This window comes from Anguilla anguilla, chromosome 5 (assembly GCF_013347855.1).
Source record: "Anguilla anguilla isolate fAngAng1 chromosome 5, fAngAng1.pri, whole genome shotgun sequence".
NCBI classification, from domain to species: Eukaryota; Metazoa; Chordata; class Actinopteri; order Anguilliformes; family Anguillidae; genus Anguilla; species Anguilla anguilla.
This window is the reverse complement of record NC_049205.1, coordinates 64,150,652-64,170,622: the sequence shown is the minus strand read 5'-3', so window position 1 is coordinate 64,170,622 and position 19,971 is coordinate 64,150,652. Positions and strand designations below refer to the sequence as shown.

At 52.5% G+C, this 19,971-nt stretch overlaps 1 protein-coding gene across 1 annotated transcript in view; it reads left to right on the top strand.

Moving 5' to 3' along the window:
* The first annotated feature begins 1,366 nt into the window (after window positions 1-1,366).
* Window positions 1,367-19,971, top strand: part of LOC118227925 (DENN domain-containing protein 4C-like) — a 32,540-nt gene continuing 13,935 nt past the window's right edge. The window contains exons 1-17 of the mRNA XM_035418998.1: window positions 1,367-1,758; window positions 8,435-8,745; window positions 10,665-10,917; window positions 11,086-11,155; window positions 11,326-11,495; window positions 11,946-12,187; window positions 12,720-12,786; window positions 13,152-13,210; window positions 13,694-13,838; window positions 14,260-14,435; window positions 14,810-14,901; window positions 15,694-15,900; window positions 16,646-16,791; window positions 17,206-17,244; window positions 17,633-17,763; window positions 18,132-18,264; window positions 19,741-19,947. Of these exons, the coding sequence (XP_035274889.1) occupies window positions 8,450-8,745; window positions 10,665-10,917; window positions 11,086-11,155; window positions 11,326-11,495; window positions 11,946-12,187; window positions 12,720-12,786; window positions 13,152-13,210; window positions 13,694-13,838; window positions 14,260-14,435; window positions 14,810-14,901; window positions 15,694-15,900; window positions 16,646-16,791; window positions 17,206-17,244; window positions 17,633-17,763; window positions 18,132-18,264; window positions 19,741-19,947 (2,433 nt within the window). The 5' untranslated portion in view covers window positions 1,367-1,758; window positions 8,435-8,449. The remainder of the gene's footprint in view (window positions 1,759-8,434; window positions 8,746-10,664; window positions 10,918-11,085; window positions 11,156-11,325; window positions 11,496-11,945; window positions 12,188-12,719; window positions 12,787-13,151; window positions 13,211-13,693; window positions 13,839-14,259; window positions 14,436-14,809; window positions 14,902-15,693; window positions 15,901-16,645; window positions 16,792-17,205; window positions 17,245-17,632; window positions 17,764-18,131; window positions 18,265-19,740; window positions 19,948-19,971) is intronic.

The following is a 19,971-nucleotide window of genomic DNA, read 5'->3' as shown; positions in this document are numbered from 1 at the left end:
GAGCTCCTCCCCTACGGGGGGCGCTACGGAGCACTGCACACGAGAACCAACAGACACAGGAACAGCTTCTTCCCACACGCCATCACTCTCGTGAACAATTAACCCAGCCATGTGACCTGCCACTGCATGTCCTCAGTACAATGCCTGTCAATCAAAAATAGTCGTACACACCCACAGCCGTGTTCATCGTGCAATAATTTACTCATACACTCCGCATATTTATTACATATTTATCCAATGCATATGCACAACACACGTTACTGCTGTGCATGATAGCACTACTAGGTAAAACCTACTCTTGTTGTTGTTTGTCATTGTTGTTGTTGACATTGTTGAATGTGAGTTACTGTGAACCGGAGTCAAATTCCTTACATGTGTAAAAGCATGTTTGGCCAATAAAACCCGATTCTGATATTTCACCCCGCAACGGTCGGTTGAGAACTTCGAATGCCATTCCAAAGCAATCCACACGAGGGCGCTACAGTTCTTTTTAACTTTTGTTTTGTCATCTTTTTCAAACGGAGTTACTGGAAAGGCGCTGCCGGGGGGTCGGGGATTCACAGGTGTGACCCCAAACCCAGTTAAAGACTGATTAACATCAGAGTCTGCCCGTTTCTTACCAACGACTTCGCTTATCACTGGTGCATGTACAGTACTGACAGCATCTTTCGCATGACGTTCTGATTTATCCAAAGTTGCAGTCACTGGTGTTACTTACACTAGCCTGTATTCACGTAAAGTAGCTAACGAATAATAGGCCTACACCAATTAAACACCGTTATTGGCAATGCTGCTGGTTACACTCAGAAAAAATGGATACATGGCTTGTCTTCATAAGGTAACCACTTCAGTTTATGGAACCCTCGACCTCGTCAAAACCGAAAGCTCCCAGACTTAACCATTTTGCCTGACGAAGAACCCTTGAACTAGACTGCGTTCCTCCATGGAAGCACATGACCGTTTTGGAACCATTTCTTCTTGGAGTGTAGGCTACGTGGTGCACTAGTGTAGGCACAATGTGCCGCACAAATTAACAGCAACAGGTAGCCTATTTAACATATTCCACGAAATCAGTCAAGAAAGAAGGGTAGACATATTGTTGTCATTGCCAGACTGGTGATCGTTGTTGTCCAGTATGTTCCGTGCTTGGCTATTTTGCAGAGTGACATTTCAGACAATAACCCGCCACTGCAACTTCCTTCCACGTGAAAACCTGATATTTTCAAATTGGCTACACCAGACCGAGACGGTTCGTGTGGGCTTGGTGAAGTTAAGAACATCTCGACGCTTCCCCCCGAAAATGCGTTATCAGCGCGCGGTGCACAGAGAATAAAATAACCTTTACTTCAGGTCACCTGTTGCAACTGGGTTTCGCATCCGCGCGATTTCTGTTGTAAATACCCGGAAAATGTAGCCAGCCTATCACACAGTCACCAGTCCGCGCCAGTCGCTCACTACGCTTCTGGGCGGTTCCAGTTCCGCCTCCAGCACTGGACTCTGGGGAGACCAGGAGTGCTTTTAAGTGAAAACGATAAATAAATAGAAGCATGGCGATTGTACATCTACAGATAAGATAATTATAGAAACCCCATGTAAGAGGGAAAGTTTTTAATGCGTTGTTTCGTGAATGTGTTGCACAATTTTATGTTGGAAGTGGCGTTTTTGAATCTACGACACGACCGGAACAACTCTCGCAGGTGAACGGAGCAAGTTGCCTTCAATGTCGACATTGTGTCCTCGGCAGGTGTCAGCCACCAGGTAGGTGTTCCTTATTTGGTTCGACGAGTGAACATTCGGTTTCGGTGATGGATGAAACCGGGTTGGTGTCATTGGGGAAGCCTTGCATTTAGAGTCGAAATTTTGCCTACGACTCGCCAGCTAAGGTGTAATAAACGCGGTGTGAGCTTTTGAGCCTTCGCCTTCGTACTCGACAACTTTATACGTTAGTGGACTGGAGGTTTCGTGTGACATAGCCTAGTCAGGTTAGTTACATTCAGTCTCAGGACCAAATGCAGGCGGCTTCGGAGCTGTGAGAGTTTGGGGAGTGCGAGTCGGTGCTGTTTTGTGTGCTGAATCCCCACAGCCGACCTGCAAAGCGGGACGGCTTGCCTCGCGCTGTTGTACTGTAACCGCGGAGGTGTTCAGGGTGTGTCAAATTACGGCCAAAGCAGAGAAGCTACACGACCAACCGGTTGAAATTCATGCGTCGTTTTCTGAACTTTAAAAATAATGTATGCTGTATATTTCAAGTCCCCCCCTTTCTCTCTTGTCCTTTCTCTTTGTTTATTTGTTTAAACTCCTGTTATCATTAGGTGTTATGTTACTTATTATAACTTCCATGCATCCATTATCTACACCGACTTATCCCTGGGCAGGAGCCTATCCCAGCGTGCATTGGGCGAGAGACAGGAATACAGTCTGGACAGGTCGCCAATCCATCACAGGGCACACACCGTTCACTTAAGCACTCGAACTGTCCAGTACACCTCAGTAGCTTATTTTCATGAACTCTACAGTCTGTTGAGAGAAGTCACCATAGCAACAAGCCTGTAACTGGAAAGCTGAGCCAAAGATGCCATGCTTGACGTGACTCCTTACGTTCCACTGCACACATATTTAACTGTAAATGTGTAAATATTGTAAAATGTAATGTAATGTAATGTATTGGGGTTCTTTTGTATTGTCTGGTCATAGTGCCCTTTTGCAGACACAATACTACACCATACTAATACAGGGCTAGCAGGATTGGTCTAGAGCAGGGAGCTCAATCTCCAGTCTTGGAGGGCCGCAGTGTCTGCGGGTTTAACTCCAGTCCTGGAGGGTCGCAGTGTCTGCGGGTTTAACTCCAGTCCTGGAGGGCTGCAGTGTCTGCAGATTTAACTCTAGTCCAGCTCCCTCCTGCATAAACCCAACCATTCCCACCCACCCCCACACTTCGCCCACTACACCTCCAGGAGAAAATAGATGCTAATTCAAATTTAGTACAATCATGGGGAAAATAAAAACGTGAATGAAAAACAAGGCGGAGTCAGAGACGTGTGACCTGTGAGGTCAGAGCCTGGTTGGGCCTATATCCTGTTGAGGAGCATGTCCGCCATTGCAACAGGAAGTGATGCGGGCCCTAATTTGGCCAAGTGGATCACAGTAGCAGCAGTCGTAAAAAAAAAAAAAATCAACTGAAAAGATCCCTGGGCTCTGATTGGCTGAGTGCCTTTCTCTACCTGCTTGCGCCACCCGCGCCATCCCGCCTCACTACGTTACCGCGGCGACCCTGGCTGTTAGTGTTGAGTGTGTGAGGCGGCGTGAAGGCGCTCGTGCTCCCAGCAGCTCGCTGGCGCGGCTGAGCGGCGGACTTGACGGGTGAGCGGCGCGGGCAGCGGGTTCAGCTTCGTCCCGGCGGTACCAGGCCAGCCGTGGGACCTTATCTCTGGAGGAGGGGGGGCCAGGGGGAGGGTGGTGTGGGCGGGGGGGTAGGCTGGTGTCATGTGACGAAGGAATGAGGAAGTGCAGGTATTATCCGCCCCCCAGCAGCAGCAGCAGCAGCAGCAGGAGCACAGGAGGTAGCAGCTGTGTGTGCTTGTGTATGTGAGAGAAAGAGAGACAGAGAGAGAGAGAGAGAGAGAGACATAAACAGGGATGGAGAAAGAGAGTAGAATGTAGACAGAGCAATGAAATGCCCCCCCCCCCCCCAAATCCCCTCTCAAACACTTTTGGGCCAAGCAGGTTAACCAGCCCAGCTGTGCTGACTTTGGGCTGGAAGGGGTGCAGATCTGGCCCAGAGTGGAGTGCTGTCTGTTACTGTCCTCTTTGTGAGTGAGTGGAGTGTGGAGTGCTGTCTGTTACTGTCCTCTGTGTGAGTGAGTGGTGTGCTGTCTGTTACTGTCCTCTGTGTGAGTGAGTGGTGTGCTGTCTGTTACTGTCCTCTGTGTGAGTGAGTGGAGTGCTGTCTGTTACTGTCCTCTGTGTGAGTGAGTGGAGTGCTGTCTGTTACTGTCCTCTGTGTGAGTGAGTGGTGTGCTGTCTGTTACTGTCCTCTTTGTGAGTGAGTGGAGTGTGGATTGCTGTCTGTTACTGTCCTCTTTGTGAGCGAGTGGAGTGCTGTCTGTTACTGTCCTCTGTGTGAGTGAGTGGAGTGCTGTCTGTTTCTGTCCTCTGTGTGAGTGAGTGGAGTGCTGTCTGTTACTGTCCTCTGTGTGAGTGACTGCCAGTTGACCTTGCCACCTCCACCCTCAACTCCTGCCTCTCTCAGTCCCTCGACTCACTTTGTCCTCTTGTCTCCAAACCAGCACGCTCCTCACCCCCCTGTCCATGGCTGACCGAGTCACTACGCTCCAGCAGAACATCACTGCGGGCTGCAGAGAGAAAGTGGAGAAAATCCCGATCCTCTGATGACCTGACTGCATACCATACCCTGCTGGCGACTTTTACATCTGCCCTCACGTCTGCAAAAGCCTCTTTTTTCCAATCCAAGATCAGCGCATGTGTCTCTAATCCACGTAAACTATTCTCCACCTTCTCTTCCCTCCTCATTCCTCCTCCACCCCCACCTCCCTCTTCCCTCTCCGCAGATGACTTTCTGGCCGCCTTTGAAGGAAAGGTGGCTACAATCCGGAACTCCTTCACCCATCCAGTGAGCCCCCCAACCCCCCAGGACAACCCCACAGCCACACTGACCTCCTTTGAAATGCTGGAGGACTCCGATGTATTACAACTGATCACCTCTCATCGCGCAACCACCTGTCCACTTGACCCCATCCCATCTAAAGTTCTCCAATCTATCTCCAGCGAGCTCCTTCCCTATCTGTCTTCCATTATTAATTCCTCTCTCTCCTCTGGTCATGTTCCCTCTGTTTTTAAGACGGCTCGTGTTACCCCACTACTCAAAAAACCCACCTTAGACCCCTCCGATGTAGCAAATTATCGACCCGTATCCCTTCTACCCTTTCTGTCCAAAACCCTCGAACGAGCAGTTCTTAAACACTTAACCTCTTTTCTCCATCAGAACAACCTGCTAGACCCTCTCCAGTCTGGCTTCCGATCTGGGCACTCAACAGAGACTGCACTCCTAGCTGTGACGGAGGCACTTGCCACTGCAAGAGCCTCACGCCTTTCCTCTGTCCTGATCCTTCTTGACCTGTCTGCAGCTTTTGACACGGTCAACCATAAAATACTCCTCTCCACCTTGGCTGGGATGGGAATTGCCGGGACTGCCCTGTCTTGGTTCGCTTCCTATCTTTCAGATAGGACCTACCAGGTCACCTGGAAGGGGTCTGCCTCTGCTTCTCATCCACTTGTTACGGGAGTGCCGCAGGGATCTGTACTGGGTCCTCTGCTGTTCTCCTTATACACCAGATCTCTTGGTTCAGTCATTAATTCACATGGTTTTTCCTATCATTGTTATGCAGATGACACACAACTCTTCTTTTCTTTCCCCCCCTCGGCCACACTGGTCAATGATAAGATCTCTTCCTGCCTGGCTGACATCTCCACCTGGATGGCCAGCCACCATCTGAAGCTCAACCTCAACAAAACTGAGCTGCTCTTCTTCCCGCACAAGACCTCCTTGCTTCGTGAACTCTCAATCACGGTTGATGGCACCACAGTGACTGCCTCTCACTCTGCCAAGAGCTTGGGGGTGGTCCTGGATGACCAACTGGACCTCAAGGAGCACATCAAGGCAACATCAAGGTCCTGCAGATTCCTCCTATACAACATCAGGAGGATTCGACCATACCTGACGACGCACTCCACCCAGCTGCTCGTCCAGGCTACGGTGACCTCTCGCCTTGATTACTGCAACTCTCTCCTTGCAAACCTGCCAGCTTGTGCCATACAGCCACTACAGATGATCCAGAATGCCGCTGCCCGGCTCATCTACAACCTCCCCAAATTCTCCCACGTCACTCCTCTGCTGCGATCACTTCACTGGCTACCGGTCGCTGCCAGGATCCGATTCAAAGCCCTGACCCTTGCCTACACTGCCGCCAACAGGACAGCCCCCATCTACTTGCAGGACATGACTCAATTCTATGTGCCTGCTCGACCACTCCGCTCTGCAGCAGCAGGGCGTCTTGTAACCCCTCCCACCCGCCCAAAGGGATCACAGAGCTTCTCCACCCTAGCTCCCCAGTGGTGGAACGAACTCCCCGTCCCTCTCCGAACCTCCCCCTCACTATCCATCTTCCGCCGTGGCCTGAAGACTCATCTCTTCAGACTATACCTAGAATAACCACCACCATGCTGTGTATATATATTAAAAAAAAAAAAAAAAAATACCCTTTTTTCCTTGTCACTTGTTACATGTTGCCCCATCCCTGCACTTCTTGGTAAATTGTATTTGTCCTAATACTCTAGCTTAATCTTCTGCCTAGTTTGGCTTTGCAGATGTTAGACCAGGATAGTGTTCATTGTTCTCAGCTAGAAATAGCTGTACAAAATAAGTAATTGTACCTTACTGAACCCGTGTTCAGCAGTTGTCTACGATCATGAAAATGCACTTCTTGTACGTCGCTTTGGATAAAAGCGTCTGCCAAATGAATGTAATGTAATGTAATGTAATGGTGTGCTCTCTGTTACTGTCCTCTGTGTGAGTGAGTGGTGTGCCGTCTGTTTCTGTCCTCTGTGTGAGTGAGTGGTGTGCTCTCTGTTACTGTCCTCTGTGTGAGTGAGTGGTGTGCTCTCTGTTACTGTCCTCTTTGTGAGTGAGTGGAGTGCTGTCTGTTACTGTCCTCTTTGTGAGCGAGTGGAGTGCTGTCTGTTACTGTCCTCTGTGTGAGTGAGTGGTGTGCTCTCTGTTACTGTCCTCTGTGTGAGTGAGTGGTGTGCTCTCTGTTACTGTCCTCTGTGTGAGTGAGTGGTGTGCTGTCTGTTACTGTCCTCTTTGTGAGTGAGTGGAGTGCTGTCTGTTACTGTCCTCTTTGTGAGCGAGTGGAGTGCTGTCTGTTACTGTCCTCTGTGTGAGTGAGTGGAGTGCTCTCTGTGCTCTGTGTGAGCTGTGCGAGTGAGTGGAGTGCTCTCTGTGCTCTGTGTGAGCTGTGCGAGTGAGTGGTGTCCTCTCTGTGAGCTGTGCGAGTGGGAGACCTGGTGATCCATTAACACGCTGGTTTCATGTATCAGTTACCTGCTCAGGATCTTTGATACCTTCTCAGGTGCTCATTTGCATGGCTACCTTACACCCTAGAAAGGCAGCGCACAGCAAAATGTCTGTAAATCAACTCTAAACAGCGTGAAATCAACTCCAGGTGGGACAATATGCACCTTGTTTGAGTTAGAAGTACTCTAAGAAAGTTGATCTTACGCTGAACATTTTGCTGTGTAGTAAAACTGCATGACACCTACACAAAACTTATAGAGCGTTGCTTGGTTATGTTTGGTTTTTAAAGATTCATCAGTAATTTGAAAAGCATATTAGCATCTGATACCATTTAATTGAAACTGTGAGTAGGTGACCTTACATGTTTGGACGGCTACATGTATCAACCAGAATGTGTCGCGCAACTGGCAAAATAAGGACCCGGTTCTCTTGCCATACACGCCTACGGGGATGTAAGACTATTAGAGTAATACTGTATAACCCCGTCTTCTGTCCTTTTTATTTCAGTAGTCCCAGTCTTTTAAGTGACCTGACGTGTCAGCTGGATCTACTGGGAGACCCATCCAATCAAAATCACACACACTCACACGCACGCACACACACACACACACGCACACACACACTCACACGCACACGCACACACACACACACACACTCACACACACACACACACTCACACACTTCCATTACTCTGTAAAAGTAGAATATGAGAAAAGCTTTTCATCAGTAGCTCTTGCGCTAATTGCAGTATCTGAGTGATCCTCATTATACATCCATTATCTCTACCCGCCTGTGATCTTCATTATCTGCCGTTAAACCTCCGTGAAAGGAGGGGTGCGATTTGACTGAATGCGGTGATCAGTAATCGTTTGCTTGGATCAGTGCTGGATACCTTGCTTTGAGAGCTCTGCTTAAAATGATGTCCATTCATCATTCAGTGATGGTTATTCACCTTTTAGTTTAGATCCCTCTCGCTTATGAGTCATGATTTACTCTACAAAAAAAACTGTTCTGCCGATCATGCAGGAGATTGAGAAGTGAGGCTTGAGCGCTCCTTGAGAGCTAGAAGACAATCTGGAATGTTCTGGGTCCTTAACCCCGAAGGACGTTAGGCTGGCGGTCTTATCCCCAGGGAAATTCAGATGTGAGCTCATATAAAAGGCCTGGAAGAACAGCACTAAACCCAGAAAACACAACTTATCATATCATTATAACCTAACCACTGTACTACGCTGCTGCCTACAGGGGGAGAACTTCGTTTCCCATCATGCCCTGGGGCTAGCCACTCCCCCTGCTCCTGATTGGCTGCTGATGTCAGGTGTCTCTCTGCCTCTGGCCCAGGTGAGCCCGGCTGCGATGGAGGAGAAGGGGCACCGCGTGGCGGACTACTTCGCCGTGGCGGGGCTGACGGCCGGGTCCGAGCCGCTGGAGCCGGACCTGGCGGAGGGGAGGAGCGCCCGACCCCAGGCGCCCATCACCGACCTGGCCGTTATCAACCGCACGGCGGGCGAGGCCCCGCCCCCCGGCTTCACCTGCCTGGAGGCCACCCCCGGCGGCCTCCCCGCCAACCTCAACCACGGCAGCATGGCCAGTCCTGAGATCTTCCTCTGCTACAGGAGGGGGGGGGACAAGCCCCCGCTCATCGACGTTGGGTAGGACGGCCCCCCCGACACTCTTCCTCACCGCTCTGTCAGTGTTTCCCTCCTCCCACTAAGGTGGGGGGGGGGGGGTATTTCTGTAGACCCTTTACTGAGTGACATTACAAATGCGTGATCAGAATGTAATTAACTGAACGTTCTCATGCTGATGTCACAATCGCAACCAGTAACTGAAAGCAGTGGAGTTCTAGAACACCGACTTACAGTTTTGAATGTGAACGTTCCAACAAAACCGACTCTTTAACGGTTTCAGCCTCACTTGGCGGCTTCCTGGTTCAGGGTCGCTCTTTCCCAGGTCTCCTGTCCTCCCGTGAAGAGTTTGTGATGGTGGGTCTGCTCACAGCTCCGCACAAATAGGACTGAAATGAGCTTAACTGAATGCGGGGGGGGGGGGGGGGGGGGGGGGGGGGGGGGGGGGTGGAATGGAATGTTCCGGATCTGTAGGCTCCTCTCTGGACGTGATGTTGAAATTTGGGGGCTTGTGGTGATGGAGGGTTTGCACACATTATTATTACAGAGCCATCAGATACTAAGCTCCAAATTCTTCACACTGAAAATTCCGACTCCCTCCTGTTAATGCCAAAATATTCCAATTTGAAAACTTATGCCAAAGTGCAGTTTCAGTGGATGTTTGCAAGCCCTGGGAACTCCTGTTGCTAAGCAGAGCTTCCTGTCATTAAGAAGAGGATGGATGGATTGTTGGAGTTCATTATCTGGTTAGTCTGTAATTATCTCTGTAGCTTAGACGCTGGTAAGATTCTCAGAGTGGCGGTTTGTAGAGGTGTGACGCTCCTGTACTTCCCTGTACTTCATAGTTTATGTTCGAATCACCTTGGCCCCGCCTTCTGGGCTGCTGTGATTGGTCAGAGCGGTTGCTTCCCCTGTAAAGGGGGCGGGATCGTCACGGTGAACTGCACTGTGTTCCGCAGGGTTACAGCAGGTAGGGCAGAACAGGTTTTACAGCCTGCAGTGTGTGTGAGTTCTGTCTGGCGCAATCCATCTGAGAAAAAAAAAAAAAAAAACGAACAGGAAAAAAAAAAAGGAGGAGAGATTTTCCGGTCGGTTTGGTGACTGGTGTAGATCAGAGGGAAATCACCGTACCCTGCAGGGGAACAGAGACGAGCACTGAAACGGGGGGGGGGGGGGGGGGGGGGGCGGCGGTGGAGGTGGGGGGGGGGGCACTGACTGGCTATGTACCGTGAGCCACTGTATCCATGCTTTACAGAAGGGGGCTGGCGTTATGTTCAAAGCCGGAATGTTGTGCAATTTCCTGTGATTAAAACCCATATCCTCTCACTATAAACCCATATCCTCTCACTATAAACCCATACCCCTCTCCCTTTCCGCAGTGATCTGCTGGTGTGACAGTAACAGTGCTCATATCTGTGGGAGTTGCTGGATTGATTGTGTATTGCCTGTGAGCGTGTGCATGCAGCAGACGCATGCGTCCGTGTGTGTGTGTGTGTGTGTGTGTATTAGAGAGACGGAGCGTTTCAGGCGTTTCTGTAACAACCATCTCTCTGTCCGTCTCTGTGTTCGTCTCTGTGTCCTTCTCTGTCCATATCTCTGTGTTCGTCTCTGTGTCCTTCTCTGTCCATATCTCTGTGTTTGTCTCTGTGTCCTTCTCTGTCCTTATCTCTGTGTTCGTCTCTGTGTCCTTCTCTGTCCATATCTCTGTGTTCGCCTCTGTCCTTCTCTGTCCGTATCTCTGTGTTTACCACTGTGTCCGTCTCTGTGTCCTTTTCTGTGTTTGTCTCTGTATCCTTTTCTGCGTTTGTCTCTGTATCCTTTTCTGTGTTTGTCTCTGTGTCCTTCTCTGTGTCCTTTTCTGTCCATATCTCTGTGTTTGTCTCTGTGTCCTTCTCTGTGTCCTTCTCTGTCCATATCTCTGTGTCCTTCTCTGTTTCCGTCAGGTTGCTCTACGAGTGGAAGGAGCGTCTGATCTCGGGCTGTGAGGTCATCCAGGCCACGCCGTACGGGCGCTGCGCCAACGTGAACAACAGCTCCACCTCCTCGCAGCGCAGCTTCCTGACCCTGCGCCGCGCCCCGCCCATCCGGCCCCAGAACTCGCTGTGCGTCACCGACGTCTGCGTCATCGTCGCCAGCCGCGGGGAGGCCCTGCCCCACACCTTCTGCAGGGTGGACAAGAACCTCAACTGTGGCCTGGTGAGAACGGGGGGGGGAGCCTGAGTCACTCTGTCCTGCTTTTGTTTTCTGGCTGTGTACTCTTTCACTGTGAAGCGCCTTTCAGTTTTGAAAAAAGGCACTATATTGATGTATTATTATTATTGTTGTTATTATTATTATTATTATTCATAATATTTTGTTTTACAGTGGGGATCCAGTGTGTTCCTGTGCTACAAAAAGTCTGTTCCTGCGTCCAACTCGATAGCTTACAAAGCGGGTGAGTTTCCTGTGCCGTACTGCGCTCTGACCACTAGGTGGCCCTGTTTTTTCCAGCCCTGGCTGGTGTCAGGAATAAAACTGATGGCAGAGCAAGACTGAGTCCCACAGTGGGTGGAGCTACGGTGAGCTGTATCTCTGACGGTCCCGTTGTGCTCCTCCCCTCCCCAGACCTCCTGTTCCGGTATCCGCAGGAGGACTACGAGTCCTTCCCCCTCTCCGAATCTGTGCCCCTCTTCTGTCTGCCCATGGGGGCCAAGATCGAATGCTGGGACCCCAGTAACCACCACCCCCTGCCCGTCTTCTCCACCTTTGTCCTGACTGGCTGCACAGCTGAGAAGGTGGGGCCCGCACGCACACCTGCACACATCTGGGATCACACTGCTACCGGCTGAAGTTGAGGTCTCTCTCTCTCTCTCCCTCCCTCTCCCTCCTCTCTCCCTTCCTCTCCCTCTCTCTCTCTCTCTCTCTGTCTCTGCCTCTTTCCCTCTCTCTCCCTTTCTTTCCCTCTCTCTCTCTCTCTCTCCCTTCCTCTCCCTCTCTCTCTCTTTCTCCCTCCCCTCTCTCTCTCTCTCTCTTTCTCTCTCTCCCTCCCTCCCTATCCCTCCTCTCTCCTTTCCTCTCCCTCTCTCTCTCTTTCTCCCTTCCTCTCCCTCTCTCTCTCTCTCTCTCTCTCTCTGCCTCTCTCTCCCCCTCCCTCTCTCTCTCCCTTCCTCTCCCTCTCTCTCTCTTTCTCCCTCCCTCTCTCTCTCCCTCCCTCTCCCCCCCCCCCCCCCCCCCCCCCCATGCAGGTGTATGGTGCTGCTATGCAGTTCTATGAGCCCTACCCTGTGGAGTCTCTGACGGAGAGGCAGAAGGCCCAGCTGTTCCCACCAGACCCTGAGGGGGCGGGGCCTGTTCCCAGCAGGCCGGTGAACACCAATAAGAGCATCTGCCTGCTGTCGCGCTGGCCCTTCTTCGAGGCATTCCGCAAATTCCTCACCTTCCTGTACCAGCTGTCCATCTCCGGCCCTCAGCCTCTGCCCATCGAAAAGTAAGGCCCTGCCAAAGCCTGTGTACTGCAACAAGATACTCTACTCTGCACTCACTGCAATTCCGCATTGAAAAGTAAGGCCCTGACAAAGACTGTGGACTGCAACAAGATACTCTACTGTGTACGCATACCCTCTGCCCAAGGCCCTGTCAAAGCTTGTATACATGAACAAGATATTCCACTCTGTACCCATACCCACTGCCCATTGAAAAGACCCCACCAAAGACTGTGTACATGCACAAGATGCTCTATTCTGTACTCACAGCCGCTCCCCATCAAAAAGTAAGGCTTTGACAAAGACTGTGTACATGAACAAGATGCTCAACTCTTTACCCGCAATCGCTGCCATGGTTTGTTATGATGGTGTTGTTTAAATGCTCTGTGTGCTTGATGGGATGTTGATTGCGTTTCCTCTCCATCCCTGCTGCGCCAGTATGCAAATTTGAGCAGCTGTTATGATGCCATGATTAGGGAAGAAATCTGAGTATCTTATATCTTGATTTTATTTACTCTTTTATTTTTCTTTGGACAGGCACATCTCCCATTTTATGCACAACGTGTGTTTCCCCTCTCCCCAGAGGCCAAGGATCCTTGTACAGGTGTGTGTGTGTGTGTGTGTGTGCATGTATGTGTGGCTGTGCGTATATGCATGTGTACGTGTGTGTGTGTGCGTTTGTCTATGTGTGAGCATGTGTGTGAGACTGTGTGTATATGCATGTGTACATGTGTGTGTGTGTGTGAGCATGTGTGTGAGACTGTGCGTATATGCATGTGTATGTGTGTGTGTGTGTGTGTGCTGTGTGTGTGTGTGTGTGACTGCGTATATGCATGTGTACATGTGTCTGTGTGTGTGTGTGTGACTGTGCGTATATGCATGTGTACATGTGTGTGTCTGTGTGTGTGTGTGCTATGGTAACGCTGTGGTAACGCTGTGGTAACGCTGTGGTAACGCTCTCTGTTCCAGCTGTCTGCACTCGACACTCTGACTCTCTCCCAGCCCATCAGCACACCTTTACCTCTCAGGTAGCTTCACCTTTCTGCCACGTCCTTCAGACACGCAGCAGCCTCCAGAGAGAGAGAAACTGAAAGTATTTATTGATTGAAAGTAAAAGGGGAAAATGCTATGGCCTTCTGGCAAGGAAATTATAACCGTTGTGGTTTATTCTCAACTGACGCACACACACACATACACACAGACAGACGCACACACACACACACACACACACACACACATACACACACACACACACACACACACGTGCACACACATACACACACACACACACACACACACGTGCACACACACGTGCACACACATACACCTCTCTGCTCCAGAGAGCTGATAAAATATCAGGTAAACATCCTGCTGCTGTTTCCAGAGGGAATTCTGAGGGGAACCCGGAGCCACACGAGCGTGGTGATGTAGGAACACCTTTAAGAGTCGCGACCCAGCGCCCACGTGGCGTAGCTGATAATGCCCCCCCGTCCCCCTGTCTGTCTCCGCAGCGGGGCGGATTTCTGCACCCTGCTGTCGAACCTGGGGCCGGAGACCTGTGCCACCCTGCTGCTGCTGGTGCTGCTGGAGAGCAAGGTCGTGCTGCACTCCCTCCGGCTCCCCGTGCTGACCGGCGTGGCCGAGGCCGTGGCGGCGGTGAGTCTGCGAGTCTCGGCCAATCACAGAGCACTTTGGTAACCACCAGCGCAACAATGCTGATGGTGATTGGTGGATGCTTTTCTGACTGCTTCCTGGTCATTCCCACCGGGCTCCCCAAAGTGCAGCCACTAATCAACGCTGGCGTATTTCTATTGGTCATTAGCAATAGCAATAGGGTGAAAGGGACATAGGAGCTCAGTATCTGGTTGGTTGGTTTAACTCTTTCAAGGTATCAGATCACGAATGTGTGATTAGAATGTTCTTAACTGAACATTCTAATGCTGATGTAACTATCACTGCTGGTAACTGAAAGCAGTGGAGTTCTAGAACACTGGCTTAGAATGTTGGGAACGAAACATTCCAAAAAACCTGCCCGTCAAAAGGGTTAAAGAATCTGTGGTGTCGCCCTCTGTTGCAGATGATCTTCCCCTTCCAGTGGCAGTGCCCGTACGTTCCTGTGTGCCCGCTCTCGCTGGCAGGGGTCCTCAATGCCCCCTGCCCTTTCATTGTGGGCGTGGACTCCCGATATTTCGACCTCTACGACCCCCCAGCCGATGTGGTGTGTGTGGATCTGGACACCAACTCCATTTACCTGTGAGCTGATTGGTCTGTTAGTCCTGATGCATTGTCTACGTGTCATGTGATTGGTCTGCTAACCAAAAGTACCTGGACACCCCTTGGTCTGGGGCTGTTGTTCTTGGTTTGGGCTAGGCCCCTTAATTCTAGTGAAGGCGAATCTTAATGCAATGACATTCTAGACGATTCTGTGCTTCCCCAACAGTTTGGGGAAGGCCCTTTTCTGTTTCAGCATGGCAAAGTCCCCGGGTACATAGGGTTCAGACGGTTTGTATGATAAAACCTTGCAGGGTTCAGATGGTTTGTGTGATAAACCCTTGCAGGGTTCAGACGGTTTGTATGATAAACCCTTGCAGGGTTCAGAGGGTTCGTTTGCTCTGCTCGTGTTGCAGGTCAGAGGACAGGAAGCAGTTCAGCCTCCCGAAGAAACCTCGCAAGAGCCTCGTGAACTCCCTGAGCAGCCTGTACCAGCAACTCGACAACGGTACTGCTCCCCCCCCCCCCCCCCCACAGCCTGTACCAGCACCCCCCCCCCCCCACAGCCTGTACCAGCAACTCCACAACGGTACTGCCCCCCCCCCCCCCCCCCCACAGCCTGTACCAGCAACACGACAACGCTACTGCTCCCCCACCCCCCCCCCACGGCCTGTACCAGCAACTCGACAACGGTACTGCTCCCCCCCCCCCCCCACACAGCCTGTACCAGCAACTCCACAACGGTACTGCTCCCCCCCCCCCATCTCCCAGTGAAACCCCCCCCCCCACACAGCCTGCACCAGCACCCCACCCCCCCCAACAGCCTGCACCAGCACCCCCCCCCACACAGCCTGCACCAGCAACTCGACAATGGTACTGCTCCCCCACCCCCCCCACACTGCCTGCACCAGCACCCCCCCCCCCCCAACAGCCTGCACCAGCACCCCCCCCCCACACAGCCTGTACCAGCACCCCAGCACCCCCCCACTTCCAACAGCCTGTACCAGTACCCCGCCCACAAGCCTGTACCAGCAACTCGACAAGAGGGGTGTCAGGGGGTATTTGAAATCAGAAGAGTGTCTGAGGGGTATCAGAGGGGGTATTAGAGTGATATCACATTTGGTGGGGTACAGTGATCAGTGATTGAGGGTCAGCTCCATTCGATTCAAACAAATTCAGGAAATGAATTGAAATTCAAATTCATGAATTTAAAACTTCCCTCATAATTTCTGGAATTCACCTCAAACTGACCCCAGCAGAACAATGACTCTTGGGTGGGGGGTTGGATTTGGGGGTTCAGTCCGCAGGACGGCCCAGGCAGAGATGTCCCCCGTGGAGGCGGACTTCTCCCGGCAGAAGAGGATGATGGGATTGGAGATGGAGATCCAGGAGGCCTTCCTGCGCTTCATGGCCGCGGTGCTGAAGGGGTACCGCTGCTTCCTCAAGCCCATCACCCAGGCGCCCACCAAGAAGGCCACCGCCGCCGACTCCCTGTACGACCTGCAAGGTGCAGCGCCCCCTGCCTGTCTGTATGACACACTGCACGTACAACTGCACATACAGTGCAACCTGCCTGTCTGTATGACACACTGCACACACAACTGCACATACAGTGCAACCTGGCTGTACACACTGCACACGCAACTGCACATACAGCGCCCCCTGCCTGTCTGGACCCCACACTGCACATACAACTGCACATACAGCGCCCCCGTCCGGCCTGTCTGGACCCCACACTGCACATACAACTGCACATACAGTGCCCCCTGCCTGTCTGTATGACACACTGCACGTACAACTGCACATACAGTGCAACCTGCCTGTCTGTATGACACACTGCACACACAACTGCACATACAGCGCCCCCTGCCTGTCTGGACCCCACACTGCACACGCAACTGCACATACAACTGCACATACAGTGCCCCCTGCCTGTCTGTATGACACACTGCACGTACAACTGCACATACAGTGCAACCTGCCTGTCTGTATGACACACTGCACACACAACTGCACATACAGCGCCCCCTGCCTGTCTGGACCCCACACTGCACACGCAACTGCACATACAGTGTCCCCTGCCTGTCTGGGCCCCACACTGCACATACAGTGCCCCCTGCCTGTCTGGGCCCCACACTGCACATACAGTGGCCCCTGCCTGTCTGGGCCCCACACTGCACATACAGCTGCCCCTGTCTGTGGAGAACCTTGTTAAATGCAATCCAACATCTCTCTCTCTCTCTAAATCTCAGGGTTTCTGAAGAGCAGAGACCGGGCTTCTCAGAAGTTCTACTCTCACCTGACCAAAACGCAGGCGTTTGTGCGCTTCATAGAGGAGTGCACCTTCGTCAGTGACAAGGGCACGGGCCTGGCCTTCTTCGACAGCTGCGTCGAGAAGGCAAGATGGTCCCAGCTGTCCTTAATCGTGGAACACCTTCCTTTCACGTCTTACAATGCTACTTTAAAAACTCTTAAGGCCAGTTCAGGTCAAAAAGCAATCAGCCAGCGTGACGGCTTTGGAACAGTTTCAGGAGGAACTCTGCTCAGCGTGAGGTTTACAACTTGAGTCCAGAGTTTAAAGACGAGACGGCTCCACTCGACCAACTCGTAGCCTGTCGTTATGGAAACGGCCGTTTAATTTGTTAACTGTTGTTCTGATGTGGCCATTCGCATCCGATCTGCTGTGACAGTTAGGCTCTCAGCATTGAAGTGATTGTGGTACATCAGCAGTGCTTGTGTGATGCAGTCTCTTTGTAGAGATGGTGTGGGAGGCTCCTTTTGATGAAAGTCCTTTTTTTCTTCTGTCTTTTAGCTTTTTCCTTCTGATAAAAACACTGACAAGGGAGGGAAGGTAGGCTGGAGCTTCTCTTTCTAAAAACAAAACTCTTGTAGAAATCTGTGTATAGCTGGTAAAAAAAATGAAGGTTGTTAATTTTTATTTCTTTATGACTTGTGTCAGGTTTATTTGAATGCAGTGTGTGTGTGTGTGTGTGTGTGTGTGTGTTAGTATGCATGCATTTTTGTTTGCAAGCGTGTTTGTGTTTATAAGTATGTAGGCATGTGTGTATGTTTGTGCATTTGTATATTTCTCTGTTTGTGCGTTTGTGCAGTTGTATATTTCTCTGTGCGTTTGTGCAGTTGTATATTTCTCTGTTTGTGCGTTTGTGCAGTTGTATATTCCTCTGTTTGTGCGTTTGTGCAGTTGTATATTCCTCTGTTTGTGCGTTTGTGCGCTGCAGGTGGATGGGGACTCCTGGGAGGACGGTCGGCTCCTTGAGCTGGATGAGTCTCAGAAGAGTGACCTCACCGTGTTCGTCATGCCCCCTGAAGCCCCTGCTGAGGACGGCCTGGACCCCCCCCTTCAGTACAGGTGCTCTCCTGCACCCCCGTCCCCCACCCGGACCCCCCCCTTCAGTACAGGTGTCCTCCTGCACCTCCCCCTCCCCCCATACCTGAACCCCCACATCACTCCACTCATATCAGGTCTGTGTGCTTCATTATAACCACAGGGGTTGCAGGTTTGATGCCCGCAGCAAATTGTATGCTCCAGAAAAAGCACTTTACTGGATCGGTTCAGGTACAATATAGAGGGAACGATCCTGCACCAACAACTCATTTCATTCAAGTATTTTTACGTACGTCTCGCTCTATTTCTCTCTCGTTTCCCTCTCTTTCTTTCTCTTTCACTTCACTCTGTCACTCTGTCTCTCTCTCTCTCTGTTTCTCTCTCTCTCTCAGCTATCAGAACTTCCCTTCTCTTCGCCTGGAGCTGTTCGACCGCCCCTCGGGGTTGAGTCCAGTTCCGAGCGCCGGGCCCGCTGTGACCAGCGTGTCCAATAGCCCCGCCCTCCTGGCCAAGAGGACCAATCAGGTGAGCCCCTCTGCCAGCTGGACCGCAGACCACAGACTCCGCAGACTCTCAGCTCCTGTGTGTCCTCTGTGCTCTCTGCTCCTGTGCTACAGGAGGCTCTGGTGCTGCATCACAGTACAGAACACGCCCTGCTGTGCTCTTACACACTGCACCACGCCCTGCTGTGCTCTTACACACTGCACCACGCCCTGCTGTGCTCTTACACACTGCACCACGCCCTGCTGTGCTCTTACACACTGCACCACGCCCTGCTGGTGCGCTGTGCTCTTACACACTGCACCACGCCCTGCTGTGCTCTTACACACTGCACCACGCCCTGCTGGCGGGCTGTGCTCTTACACACTGCACCACGCCCTGCTGGCGGGCTGCGCTCTTACACACTGCACCACGCCCTGCTGGCGGGCTGTGCTCTTACGCACTGCACCACGCCCTGCTGTGCTCTTACACACTGCACCACGCCCTGCTGGCGGGCTGTGCTCTTACACACTGCACCACGCCCTGCTGTGCTCTTACACACTGCACCACGCCCTGCTGGCGGGCTGTGCTCTTACACACTGCACCACGCCCTGCTGGCGGGCTGTGCTCTTACACACTGCACCACGCCCTGCTGGTGGGCTGTGCTCTTACACACTGCACCACGCCCTGCTGTGCTCTTACACACTGCACCACGCCCTGCTGGCGGGCTGTGCTCTTACACACTGCACCACGCCCTGCTGGCGGGCTGTGCTCTTACACACTGCACCACGCCCTGCTGGCGGGCTGTGCTCTTACACACTGCACCACGCCCTGCTGTGCTCTTACACACTGCACCACGCCCTGCTGGCGGGCTGTGCTCTTACACACTGCACCGCGCCCTGCTGTGCTCTTACACACTGCACCACGCCCTGCTGGTGCGCTGTGCTCTTACACACTGCACCACGCCCTGCTGTGCTCTTACACACTGCACCACGCCCTGCTGTGCTCTTACACACTGCACCACGCCCTGCTGTGCTCTTACACACTGCACCACGCCCTGCTGGTGCGCTGTGCTCTTACACACTGCACCGCGCCCTGCTGGCGGGCTGTGCTCTTACACACTGCTCCACGCCCTGCTGTGCTCTTACACACTGCACCACGCCCTGCTGGCGGGCTGTGCTCTTACACACTGCACCACGCCCTGCTGGCGGGCTGTGCTCTTACACACTGCACCACGCCCTGCTGGCGGGCTGTGCTCTTACACACTGCACCGCGCCCTGCTGGCGGGCTGTGCTCTTACACACTGCACCGCGCCCTGCTGGCGGGCTGTGCTCTTACACACTGCACCACGCCCTGCTGGCGGGCTGTGCTCTTACACACTGCACCACGCCCTGCTGGCGGGCTGTGCTCTTACACACTGCACCACGCCCTGCTGGCGGGCTGTGCTCTTACACACTGCACCACGCCCTGCTGGCGGGCTGTGCTCTTACACACTGCCCTGTGCTCGCTGTGTCCCTGCAGGAGGTGAAGCTCTCCTGGAAGATGGCCAGGCGGTATCGGTCCCAGCCCCCTCTGTGGGCCAGGTGCCTGCTCAGCCACAGCTACAGCCTGTGGTTCCTGTGCCTGCCCAGCAGGGTGCGCTGCGCCCCCTGCAAGCTGCGCGCCCTGCAGGAGGCCCATGCCGTGCTGCTGAGGAGGAGGAGCGCCGAGCTGGAGCTGCTGGACGAGGTGCGAGACCTGCCCCCCTGCTCT